At 45.0% G+C, this 13,823-nt stretch overlaps 1 protein-coding gene and 1 pseudogene across 1 annotated transcript; both read right to left on the bottom strand.

Moving 5' to 3' along the window:
* Nucleotides 1–1,627: 1,627 nt before the first annotated feature.
* Nucleotides 1,628–6,995, bottom strand: LOC117864674 (5-pentadecatrienyl resorcinol O-methyltransferase-like; annotated as a pseudogene).
* Nucleotides 6,996–10,492: 3,497 nt separating this feature from the next.
* Nucleotides 10,493–12,153, bottom strand: LOC117865195 (5-pentadecatrienyl resorcinol O-methyltransferase). The gene is made up of 2 exons (XM_034749336.2): nt 11,274–12,153; nt 10,493–10,925 (listed from the first exon to the last, which is right to left on the bottom strand). Exons 1-2 carry the CDS (start codon nt 12,081–12,083, stop codon nt 10,626–10,628), a joined length of 1,110 nt encoding a protein of 369 aa, XP_034605227.1. The 5' UTR covers nt 12,084–12,153; the 3' UTR covers nt 10,493–10,625.
* Nucleotides 12,154–13,823: the final 1,670 nt, after the last annotated feature.

The following is a 13,823-nucleotide window of genomic DNA, read 5'->3' as shown; positions in this document are numbered from 1 at the left end:
TACGTCTATCTTTTGTTCAGAATTCTCCATACGATTTTAGCATTAGTTTTCAGGCGTACCACTAAAAGATCGGGAGCCTCGATCATGGCATAAGGATCAATACGATTGAGAATTGTATTGGTCCTGCACACCATGCCTCTGGAGCTAGGTCCACACCTCAACTCTCTTTGAGCGAGTTGTCCATGGTAGACGTGGCACGCGCAGAATCCGGGCCATTTGCAAGGCAGAAGCTGCTATAAATAGTCAAGAACATATGTTACCTCGAGCCTACACCACATAAAGTCACAAACCAACTAACAGCACTACTACCAGCTCATCTCTCGCACGTCTGCAAAACAGACAGCAATGGATTTCGGATTCTACAAGCGCGCCAGAGGCATCAAGCACAAGGTGGCCATGCCCTTCTACCCCCGGAAACCGGCGCAGGTGGCAGTGGCACCCGCCACAGCGCCAGCCCAGCAGCCCCCCGGCAGCAAGGCGAAACAACCCGCCGCTGCCACTACGGATGTGGTCGATGCCGGCACCGCCGCCGTCAACGGCGTGGCGCCCGGCGGCGGCAGCGACGCCGACGTGGACCGCCTCGCCACCTTGTATATATCGAGGGTGCAGGAGCGGCTCCGGCGCGAGCGCATGGCCGACGACTGGAGGAAGTACTACTGATCGTCCGGACGAGCGCTACCTGCTGCCGTCTGCCGATCGACGGCTGTTTACAAACACAAAACAAAACAAGAACTGCTGCTGATGTAAGCGCATGCGTGCGTAGTTACTAATTACAGTAGTTGAGTGACAGGGAAAGTGATGCCGTGCACTCTGTATGATGTGCACTTCCAGTTCGTCAGATGCGCTAAATGTGTTCCTCTCTTGATGAATGGTGACCTTGCGAGAGTACAGGATGTCCTGTTTGATTTCCCGCCTCTGCTCGGCTCCGGCACCAAGGACAGAGCGCTAGCTAGTTGCTTGTTAGCTCACCGGGTTGGTTGCAGTTTTGGCCCGGTTCATCGTGTTTCGTTAACAAGCGAGCTAAGTTTTTTCAGCTCGTGTTTAGACAGCAGACAACAGTAGTAACAGAAAACAGAGTAGGCCTGCAAATGGTGCTTCTGACCCGCCGCTCCGTCTGCACCAAGTGACCCGCCTGATCCACGGGAGCCGGGGTTCGACCCTGTCAGGCTGCTCCCCTCACGCCCCGACGCTGGCTGCCTAGCTGCTGCCCAAGCGCCATCAAACTAACACGTAGACGTAAGTAATATAAGCATGCACTGCACCTTAAGCCCGGCCTCCATGAGCTCGGCAGTCGGCACCATCTGGTTGACGTAAGGAGACGAGGACAAAGAAGCTAATAACTAGTACTATGAAGGGTTCTCCGTTTTGTACATGTGTGTTCTATTATTCTTATTTACTTCACTATTTTGTTTTCTGATCCATTTTTTGTCCAAAATGGATACGTAAATTACACAAAATGCTAGGTATTGCTAGTATATAAGATCCATTTTTCATATATTTTTTCACCGTTCGTGTGTTAAAACAACGATAATCCGGAGGGGAGCGAGGCAGTGGAGTAGCTACGCCGAGATGCTTGAACCCACGTTGCCGGAGCGGAGAGTGCTCAAAACCTACCGTTTTGTGTAATTTACGTATCTAAATGTTTGATGTCCTGTGTACCAGATCCAACCACCATATCTATGATTATTATCTTCCATCCTGCATCTTTTGGTGGAATGGCTTGCTTGCAATTCTTCAATATCTTGACTCACTCATCATCACCCCCAATCATGCAAAACCCACTAAAATAAGCAGCAGGCATTAAGTTAATACATGTGTTGACGTTTCCGTGCAACGCGCGGAGGGGCTCGCTGCAGCACCTCGGCGTAGGCCGGTCTGACTGGTTATAGGGACCAGTCTCACCGGTTGTCGGGCAGGCCGACAGTAGACCTTCGAACACTCGCCCGGGAAGGATCCTGTCGGGGCAGGCGCACACAGAGTTCTTTAGGATCGGCAGGCCACCTAGAGCGCCTTTAGACGTCGTCGAGACGAAAGAAGAACATCAAGATGGGGGTTGGAAAAGCTAAGGCAAAGAGGAAAAGTAAAAGATGCAAAAATAGTAGATTGATATGTTTTTTCGATTGGATCTTATTCAATCGGCCGTGGCCCTTCATATTTATAGGGAGGGGAGGTCGTCGAAACCCTAACAAATCTTGTGCTAAAATACAACTCCAACTCGGTTTACACAGAGCCAGACCGGTCAGACCAGCCTGGGCAACCAGTTTGACCGGTCTGCCCGGGTGCAGATCTTGCAAAGGTCGTATGTTCCTCATTCACACTCCAAATTGGACGTTCTATATATGAATCTTGATCTAGTCGACGAGATCTACGCAATGGTGAAGTCCAATTTGCATTTTAGAAACTTTTCACAAACCGGTCTGACTGGTTGAAGATCGGTCTGGACAGGCCTGACCAGATTTCCCAAGTCCTACCACTTTTGAGCGTCAACACATGCCCCCCTATTTTCTGGCAAAGCTTGCGTGCCAGAAAATAATCTCCTGATCCAAAAGTGCCTAAGGATGATGACAATCACAACATCGGCCATATATTTTTTTGCTAAGGGTGATAATTGTCTTATCGGCCATGAACTTGCTCTTGATTCAAGAAACAACTTGCTTTGGCCTCCATACCTGCTTGGTAACCACTGACCTTGCCGGTATAGCCATTGCTTGTTGTTCCATTGATTCTTGCTTCCGCATTCTTTGCAATCTCCTTTTTTTGGGTGTGATTCAAGCCTGAGGGACACCACCTCGACTGCAAGTATTTTGAATCTTTCTTGCTGCCTTTCTTACCACCTTTAGTAACAAAGGGTGCACTTTTAACCAGATTATTACTAGCAACAACCGGTACTTGCAATAAACCACAATTTGAATATGCAAGAGAATATGAAGCAATACATGGTTGCATATAAAAACCTTTATGATCAGGAGGTGAATAATAGCAGGGGTATGGCGAAGACCATGGTGTAGTCGGCCAAAAAGATGCATGTGATGCAGCAGCATGGTTTGCATGACATTCACAAGAACAAGATGATTTTTTATTTTTATCTATATTGTCCTGACTCCCTTATTTCTAACCAGATGCTTCCTTCTCATATTTGGCCAATAGATCCTTGAAAGTCGGCTTTGCCTTATTCTTCAGATTTAGCTTGGCTCCAGATTTTTTGGGATGACCGGTCAGACCGGTTTGTGCCGAACCGGTAGCCTTGTTTTTGCCTTGCCCCCCAAGCATAGAAGTCTTTGCTGTGACTTGAGGTACCTTTTTCTCAGGCCTTTCTTCACCAATAATCACATTCTTCCCTTTAGCCTTTTCGGCTTGATCCGGCCGAATTAGCACTTTGGGATTTGTCAACTCAAGAGTATTCACTGGAAAAGCATTTTGATCAACTTGCATTTCATGAAAACTCAAACAACGTTCATTAATGGCTGATTGTATTTGCTGATGAAACACGTTACAATCATTAGTGGCATGTGAGAAAGTATTATGGAACTTGCAATATGCTTTCCTCTTCAACTCTTCAAACGGAGGCATAGTATGAGAAATTTTCAAGCGGAGGCATAGTATGAGAAATTTTCAGATGCCCAAGTTTAAGCAATTCGTCAAAAATCCTATCGCACTTGGCTACATCAAAAGTAAATTTCATATCTTCTTGCCGATTCTTTCGGACCGGCTTGAGAGAAGCACAAGTACCAGGTTTACCCTTGTGGGGCAATACAAATTCAGTAGCTAGGACATCATTACTCTCATCGTTCGAGGAATCATGATCTAACATATGCATGTTGGGACGATCAGATTTGAGCCGACTATCTTTAGCTCGGCTTTCCTGAGCTAAAGCTCTTTGTAAGACCTGGGTAATATTAGCAAATTCATGACCCTCCAATTTATCTCTAATATGGGATGCAATCTATTAAAAGCTAATTCAGCAAGATCCCTCTCGGAGATGACAAGACTATAACAACGGTTTTTTACATCTCTGAACCTTCTGATATAATCAGCAGCAGGCTCATATGGCTTTTGCTTAACCGATGTTAAATGACTCAATCTCAACTCATCATCTCCACTATAAAAGTGGTCATGAAATTTCTATTCTAATTGCTCCCAAGTATGAATAGAATTAACAGGTAACGAAGCAAACCACGAAAAAGCAATTCAAGTTAAAGATAAAGAAAATAACCGTACTTTTAATTCTTCTATAGAACCAGCTTCTCCTATTTGAGCAAGATATTGGCTAACATGCTCCCAAGTGGTTTTGCCATCATCCCCGCAAAACTTCACAAATTCAAGACAACGCCAACTAGAAGGATAAGGAGCCAAATCAAAACTCAAAGGATACAACTTCTTATAGGTACGGGTTTTATGCTTCACCTCTATTCCATAGTCTTCCTTCATTTGCTTAGCAAGATTGGCATGAAACCTATCCAGAACTTCTTGAATAGTGGTTGGCGGAGGCAATTGTGGTGTAACAGCATTCGATTGCAACACATTCTGTCATATAGGTGGACTATGAACATTCTGTTGCAAACGGCTATTGAATTGGGAATTAGGCATGGAACCATATGAACTACCCAACCCAAAAGGCACCACAGGTGGAGTGCTATAAGCTGCTGCTGGATATGGATTTAAAACTCCAGGAATCTCACCAGATCGGCCAGAGACAGCCTGAACAGGAGGTACAACAGCTATAGGCTCAGGAGACGACACATACGGGACCAAAGCACCCTAACCGGTCAGATCGGTCAAACCATGCGGTCTGACCAGTTGATGCTGACCAGATCGAGGTGGAGGTCATTGTCCCACAAAGTAGTTCAACGGCATGCCATACTGAGGCCCCCCTATGGGTGTTGCCGATGTACTATAAGATGGGATCTGAGGTGGTACAGGATTAGAAACAGATGCAACATCATTGCCCCCTCCACATGTTTGCCATTAGACCTATCTACCATATCTTGCACACTTTTATTTATCGATAAGCGCAGATCGTCAATTACGGTAGTAAGGTCAGCCATGGTAACAAAAGGAGATGGCGGTGATGATGTGCTCACATTGGTTTGTACCTCATGTGGCGGAGTGTTGAAAGCGTTGTTGGAGGTAGAAGCGAAGTCGATTTCCTTGATCTTCTTGATTGCGCCTCTTCGGTCGACTTCGAAACTCGCGATTGCGGCTCGCAAGTCCCCCTCATCACGCTTCTTCTTGCGCTCCTCCAGCATCTGGCGGATCTCTTCAGGAAGTTGCTCGAACGTCAGATTTACCACGTTCTTCATAGTATCACTGGAAAGATCTTCCTCATCGGCCATTGCAAGCGATGTGTCTTCCTTCTTCTTCCCCAACTGAGTCGTCAAAATGTGTTGACACTTTTTTGGGCCAACACATGAACGCACGTGATCGTGCGGCGCGCGGAGGGGCTCACTGTAGCACCTCGGCGCAGTGCGGTCTGACCGGTTATAGGGACTGGTCTGACCGGTTGTCGGGTAGGCCGACTGTAGACCTTCGTACGCTCGTCCGGGAAGGATTCCGTCGGGGCAGGCGCACGCAGGGTTCTCTAGGATCGGCAGGCCACCTAGAGTGCCTTCAGACGTCATCGAGGCGAAGGAAGAACAAAAGGATGGGGGTTGGAAAAGCTAAGGCAAAGAGGAAAAGTAAAAGATGCAAAAATAGTAGATTGATTTGTTTTTGTCGATTGGATCTTACTTAATCGGCCGTGGCCCTTCATATTTATAGGGAGGGGAGGTTTTGCCCCTTAAGGAGTCGAAACCCTAACAAATCTCATGCTAAAATACAACTTCAACTCGGTTTACACAGAACCAGACCGGCCTGGGAAACCGGTCTGACCGGTCTGCCCGGGTACACATCTTGCAAAGGCCGTATCTTCCTCATCCGAACTCCAAATCGGACGTTCTATATATTAATCTTGATCTACTCGACAATCTCTATGCAATGGTGAAGTCCACTTTGCATTTTAGGAAATTTTTCCAAACCTGTCTGACCGGTTGGAGACCGGTCTGACCAGATTTCCCAAGTCCTGCTACTTTTGGGCGTCAACAACATGATATATTCATCCAGTATTCCAGTGTACACGTGCTTTATTGATATGATCATGTGAGCCATTACTTCTCACAAACCCACTGAAAGAAACAAGCATTATATTATTCAGCATAGTTACCCTGAGGATGACCGCATTCGCCTGTGGGATGCTCTGAAACATGTCGCCCGCGACGAACTGAACCCTACGTTAAGAGGGAGCTCTGGCGACGACGTGAGGAAGACCCAGCACGCTGCACCTCAAATCCGGGAATGCAGACGCTATGGCGTTGGCGGCGGCGCCAACCCCGCCGGCGAAATCCACCAGCGAGCTTATCCCATGGAAGATCTCGCCGCACTCCTTGAGGACGATCCGCATCGTGAAACGGCTGTCCGAGGCCATGGCGTCGTTGACCAGCGCGTTGAAGGAGGCCTCGCACCCAGCCCTCTCCCACATGTTCTTGCCGCGCGCCAGGGCGTACGGCCACGGCTGTAACAGATCCTGCCGGAACCAGGCGCCCATGGCCATGGCGAGCGGCAAGGAGCTGATAGGGTAGAGCCCCAGGGTCAGGGTAGGAGACAAGCTCATAGAACCCTCGCCGTCTTCGTCGTCGCTGGCGACGAGGAGGCGGGACGCCGGCGTTAGCTCGTAGACAGCTTCATCATGGCCGTCTGATGGGGAGGTGGGTTGCGAAGGTGCCCAAGACGGTGAGCACGCGCATGAGGCGGCGCAGGGCGTGGAGCTTGAAGGGGCTGGGCGCGGCGGCGTATAGTATCTGGGAGAGCGTGGCGGCGCCGCGGCGGTTGATGGCGTCGGCGATGCCCAGGTCCAGGGCCACGGCGAGCGCCATGGACTTGATGAAACCGGAGGCCTGGTGCCTGAGCTCTAGCCAGGCCTGGAGCTGGTCCTGGCTCTCCTTGCTGAGTGCTGCGGCCATCGTGTCTATCTTGGCACCATGATTTATACAAGTGACAGTAGTATGTTATGTTAAATTATTTTAACCCAAATGTGAGCCATGTAGACCATGTAGTTAGCAAAAAAAATTCTTATACTAAAATGCCCCCTCTCCTTTTAGTAGTGTAAGATTAAGAATAATTGTGGTTTGAAATTTTGGGTTGCCCGACTAAAAGATTAGTAAGAATTATAGTAGATCTAGTATACATACACACTAGTAAGAATTATACCCTTTGAATCTCTTGCACATCTAGTATATACACACACTGCACTAAAGCTTGGAAAGGTACCGTGAAACACAGAGCCAGAGCACACACGAGAGTGGTGTAGTCCTCTAATCATCAGGAAAACATGTAAGGCAAGAAGGAGGCAGCATGCTACATGGTGGGTTTTGTACATCACCGCACAAAAATAGATGAGTTGTGAAATGCACACAAAGTATTTTATCTTGCATTGGTTGAATTAATTGTTGCAAACACGATTATGAATTGTTTTTTGTACTCATAATTTACACCGACATCAGATCATGTACACGATGCTTTTGTGATCTCTTTGGGTAGGTTGGGACTCAGCCTACGCGATATACGTTCGATTTGCATGACTCGAGATGGCTTACACACATTTCGCTCCGATCATGAAGCTTCCATGACACAAGCAAGTTATGCATTGCTTGGCAGCTAGAAGAGCACATATACACACAGGTACCCAATCAAAGGGGCCTCCATCATCGTTCAAACTGTCACACGATTCAGTGGTCCACCCCCGCTAGACGTTTAAAGTTCAGCAATTATATGATGGAAGATTACCCTTACCACACTATTCAGTGATCCAATGCTCATGGTCGCACAGACGAATGAGAGTAAAAATAAGAGGTTGCTGGCTTGTTGCGTGTGTTTAAAAGTCTTTGCTCAAGCCATTGATGGTGGCGACGAGGTTGCAGTACTTGTATTATAAATATTTTACAAATTTTATTAGAAATGGGGATGGCTATATTATATTCACTTCACAAATTAGTTTCATATATCCAAATTCAACTTGTTAATGAAAAAGATACGAAAAAGCTCGTTTTCCTTAAAAAAAAACTGCATAGACTAGGGTTTCCTCAGCCCAAAACAAGCCCACCCAAGATCAGATGGCCATCTTTCAGCATGCACTGTATAAGACAAAAGGATCACATGCATCCCATGGAAATCCTAACTCATTTCTTCCACATGGGATCTGCAACCTCATCCACACGGGAGCAGAATTGCCAGCTCGTCAATGGAAAATCCTAGAGCTAGTCCACAAGGGATGCAATGCTAACAAGAGATCCATGTCACATGGGAGCGGGAGCGGGAGCAGCAGCGGTTAACCAGCAACGGAGCTCGACCATGCGAGTTTTTTTTTTGTGTGTGTTATTTGAGTGTCACAGAACTGCCTATGAAAATGATATTATCATAGGAGTGTTTTGTTAGAGAGCAAGGTGGAATGGGATGGCTCCACCATAATTTTTAAGGATGAGGTGGCTCCATCCCACTTTAGGACCCTGGACCCACTGTCATCGTCACATCCCAAGTGGGATGCCTAGGTTCTATCAATTTTGTGAGATCTCAAACAGCATCAAGGGAAATATTGTTTTGTGAAAGCCATTCCATCCTACCTCATCTACCAACAAAATACATGAAAATATGGGATGAGATAATCCCATCCTACCTCATCCCATATGAAGCAAAAACATTGTAAGTAGATAACCTCTATTAGTTTTTTTCACACACAGTCAATTTTGTGCCAGTGAAAATCATCAAACCCATGTCGAAAGGTCACTTGTGCTTACGCCAACCTTTATCACCTGCTTAGAACAACCACATATAGCCATGTGCTCCAATCATTTGGACTCCACAGGCCCAAATTCCAATTAGGTTGAGCTTAAAGAAGAAAAAACTAAATTTACCTTAGCCGCACAGATATATGGGTAGCTATATAGTTGGTCTCTTATAGACACTCGAGTACACAATATTCTAACACATTACATAGAAAAAAAATATTAGGTACGTAGTTGTTCAAAGACATAGGAAAAACCAAAAATTGCAACAAAAGTGTTATAAGTCCTCTTTTTTCGTAAATTGGTAATTTGTATTAACTTTTTAGATTTATTTTTCATTTACCAAAATGTTTTTCATAAGTTAGAATTTGAACATAATTCCTTATTTGAACTTATAAATACTTTATAAGGAGAAAATAAGAAATAGTCCTTTTGGGCCTTTAAGCTGGGCCCGCAAGCTAGGCATAATTGGTATCAACCAGCTATCCAAATTTTGTATCCGGATTATCCGACTGGATATATCTGATACCCAACAGATATTATCCTTCTTCTGAATCCAATATCCGAATAAAATTTTTAACTTCTAATCCATTATCCAAAAAACATCTAGATACCTGGGAAATGGATTCGAATAAATATCTGACCTTCTTTAGTTGATTGGGCGGTACGAAAAATTTCCACACCATTTATACCCCAAATACCGAGCCTAGGCTTCTCTACATGTCTTCCTCCGCTTCGAGCCAGTTGTCGTCCTCCCCAAATCCACCCCAAATTTTGGGGATTTGGGGTGAGATTTTTGAAGAAATTGCTCTAGGTGAACTTAGGAAGGTACCTCCAAATCCTCATTTTTCTACATTGACTACATAGATGTTAGGGTGTTTAGGTGGCCTACATTAAGGGATGGATTTCAACATTTGAGTCAATGGATATTTGTAGGTCAGAGGCTTAGTTGACGGACAATTTAGATTTTGCATGTGGTTGTAACATGCATAGTTAGTTGAATGTGCTGAATTTGTGATTTAGGGTATATATGGCATGGAATTTCTAGTTTAGTTGGTGGAATAAGAATAGATAGGTGACATATAATTCATGCATTGTGGTTACAATTTGTTGTATGTAGCTTTTACTTTGAGATATTTTAGTGCATATCTTTTAAAGGGAACGGACAAACAAAATGGAGTCTGAAAAAAGAGAAAGATTTGGAATTGCTTGATACTACTTAATGCTTCGATGATCTTGTTTTTCGAGGCCGGTCCAAGTTCAAGCCAGCTAGCGACAAAAATGAGCTAGTCAGCTTTCCTGAAGATCTTAATGCACTCCCTAAGCACGATCCGCATCAAGAAGCGATAATTTTGCATCGTTGCACAGCACATTGAAGGTGGGCTTGCACACAGCCCTCTGCCTACATGTTCTTGCCGTGTGCTGAGGCGAACAGAGCCATGTCCAGGTGGTCCTACTGGAATCACACGCACAAATGACCATGCGAGCGGGTGAGATGCGGAAGGGGTTGGGCTGCACCAGACTCCATCAGAACGAGAGACGGTTTTGCTACCGAGGCCAGTGTTAGACGTAAACGACTTCGTCCCTTGTCAGGTAGTAGCAAATATGCCTGCGCTAGTGAGCACACGCGTGGAGCATGAAATGTTTTGCTATAAGAAAGCCTTACAAGGAAATCTAGATTATTTTTCAAATATGCTGCATTTATATTTGAAAGATTGAGGGCCTTATATATGAATGTTCTCTTACAAATTCATGCCTTCATATTTAGTCCACTATAGTAGATAATCATAGACGGGCTTGTTCGGTGAGCTCTCATGGATAGAGTTCAATAATCGATCGGACACCAAGAATCGACATAATTTTGTAATCATTGAATCCCGCTTCAAGGAAAATCTTCTTCCACTCTTCCTCATCTCGCTCGACACCATTGATGCCCATAATAAGAAGATCATACAAAACTTGTGTCTCCAGGTGCCTAGTGTCTGAAGATTCTGATCCAACAACCATATCTATGATTATCACCTTTCCTCCTTTATCTCTTGAAGGTATAGCTTGCTTGCAATTCTTCAAAATCTTGATACACTCATCATCGCCCCAGTCATGCAAAATCCACTAAAATAAAATTTGCATTAAAGTATTTGATGTTCATCCGAGTATTGTGAATTTAGCTAAAAAATGAGAAATTATGTGGATTTATATTAAGAAGAAAATAGACATCGAAATTCCCCTCTGCAAGTAACCCTCAACCAAGTGAGCTACAAGATGACTCCAGTTACGTCACAGATGCATAGTATGCGAATGACACTATCTCTTCTTGTCAGTGTATATCTTGACATCTTATTTTTATGTTAAATTAATGGTTCTAGGTGTACCGAAATTTCTACAGCTGCATACTTTTGTTTTGGGGGTCATCTTTTGTTTGTGTAGCATGGTGCATGGATCGATTTCAGTGCCATTTACCTTGAGAAAGACAGCATCTGCCTGCGGGATGCTCTGAAACATGTCGCCCGCGACAAACTGCACGTTGCCGCCAGACGGAGCGTTGGCAACCACGTGAGGAAGATCCAGCACGCTGCACCTCAGCTCCGGGAACGCCTTGGCGATGGAGGTGGCGGCGCCGCCGAGCCCGCCGGCGACGTCGACCAGCGAGCTTACCCCGTGGAACACCTCGGCGCACTCCCTGAGGACGATCCGCATGAGGAAGCGGCTGTCCGCGGCCATGGCGTCGTTGACCAGCGCGTTGAACGCGGGCTTGCGCGCCGCCATCTCCCACATATTCTTGCCGTGCGCCACCGCGAACGGGGCCACGCCCGGCTGGTCCCCCTGCCGGAACCACGCGCCGATGCCCATGCCGAGCGGCGAGACGCGGAACGGGTTGAGCACCAGGCTCAGGACAGGGGACAGGCTCGCCGCCGAGCCCTCGCCATCGTCGCCGGCGACATCGTCGCTGATGAGGAGGCGGGACGCCGGCGTTAGCTCGTAGATGGCTTCGTCGTCGCCGCCGTGTCCGGACGAGGTGGCAATGGTAAACGTGCCCGCGACGGTGAGCGCGCGCATGAGGCGGCGCAGGCCGTGAAGCTTGCAGGGGCTGAGCTTGGCCTCGGCGAGTATCTGGGAGAGGGTAGCGGCGCCGCCGTGGCGGTGGATGGCGTCGGCGATGCCGAGGTCGAGGGCGACGGCGAGCGCCATGGACTTGACGTAGCCGAAGGCGTGGTGCCAGAGCTCGAGCTGCGCCTGGAGCAGCTCCTTGCTGTCCTTGGTGATGGCCATTTCCACTATTTTTCCGTCGTCGTCCTCGATGAGAGGCGCCGCACCATGCCGTCTGTAATTTATAGGCCGTCGGAGGCTTTGCTCCAGATCTCTGCACGTTGACTATTTCTTCATGTGGAACGGTACTCCAACCGGATACTATTGTTTGCTTCAGATTTGATGGAGGTGGATTGGGGCGATGGTATATGCCCGTCGCCCGTCCGTGCCGACAAGCTTCGGAGCGTATGTGGCTTTTACAACTGGGTTACCAAGGACCGGGATTAGAATTTCGTTTTTTTGAATTTTTTTCGGTCCTCATCGAAAACACCGAATTTCGTGAAATTTCGGCTGAAATTTAGACTAAAAAGTTTGTCTTTTGTTGAGTAATTTCGGTCACTATAGAAAAGACCGAAATTTTGAGCCTGCCAAGGATGAAGCCGTGGCAGATGCATACTGCAGACATGGAGTTGCAGCAATTCTCGCATAAGATTTTAGGTTTACAGATGAAGATGCGCATCTGAATAATAAATGGGTGGATAGTACCTTCTCATGTACAAAGCCCAGTGACTAGCTTAGCGTCATTGTTACTAATGCACTCCACATCAAAGCGGCGTTCAGCTCTGCTCAGCCATAGATGTTGGCAACAGCTAATTGAAAATGTATTGCATTACTTATTAAATTGAAATTTTGCTAGTCAAGTAAATGTACCTTCCCCCTGTAACAAACTAATTAATTGTACTTCGATTAGTCTAGAACTTCATTCCCACGGTGTACCATGACAAATGAAAATACAAAACAATGCCTTGTATTCATCACCATGTTTTTCAAATATTACCAACTGCGAACAAAACTACTTCCTCAAGATTCAAACTTTGCAATCTTTGAACAATAATTTAACTATTAATTTTTTATTTTTATAATGTAAACTTTATATTGTTGGATTCGTAATCAAATATACTCTACAATAATTATAAATAAGTTTATAACCATAAAAAATATAATAAAAAATAAATGAATAGTCAAAGTATTATTTGGAAGACCGTGACAGCCATGGCATGCCTTATAAACATATATGGAGAGAGTAAAAATAAGTAATTGACTTTTTACATAACTTACCTGGACAAGCATTTCATTAAGAATAATCAAGCAAGTAATTGCTTGACAAGGCACGGAACAATTTGTTAAAATTGAACCTAGACAGTGGATTTTAATCATTCTGACACAAAATTCAATCGGATGATATTGCTCAGCATGGGCGACTAGGGATGAATATGGATGTCTGGAAATCCGAATTATCCGTATTCGTATCTGTCTAAAATGTTAATATGGATATCCGCATTTGTATTCGATTTTAATATGAATGTCAAATGGATATATCTGAATTCGATCAATATTTTTCTCTATCCGATTAAAGATTCGTATTCGACAAAAATATGAAATATCCAATACTATCCGTATCCACGAAGAGTAAAGTACCCCATGAAATCATCTAAAACTTATTTCTATGACTAATTACTAATGATAAATGATGTTAACTTTAGTATTACTAATAAAGTAATTGTGTACACCATTTCAAGTATTAAAAGGTTATCTATTTGACAAATGACTAATTATGTTAGTCTAATATTACTAGTGATATATAGTGAATAATGATAATGTTTAATTAATTTTAATGTGGCTAATCATATTAATTTTAAATATATTATCCTATTTTATTTCATGAATAAATTATATTTATATGTATTAATGTACTTATTTCTT

This window comes from Setaria viridis, chromosome 7 (genome assembly GCF_005286985.2).
Source record: "Setaria viridis chromosome 7, Setaria_viridis_v4.0, whole genome shotgun sequence".
In the NCBI taxonomy this organism is placed as follows: domain Eukaryota; kingdom Viridiplantae; phylum Streptophyta; class Magnoliopsida; order Poales; family Poaceae; genus Setaria; species Setaria viridis.
This window is presented reverse-complemented; position numbering and strand designations above follow the sequence as displayed.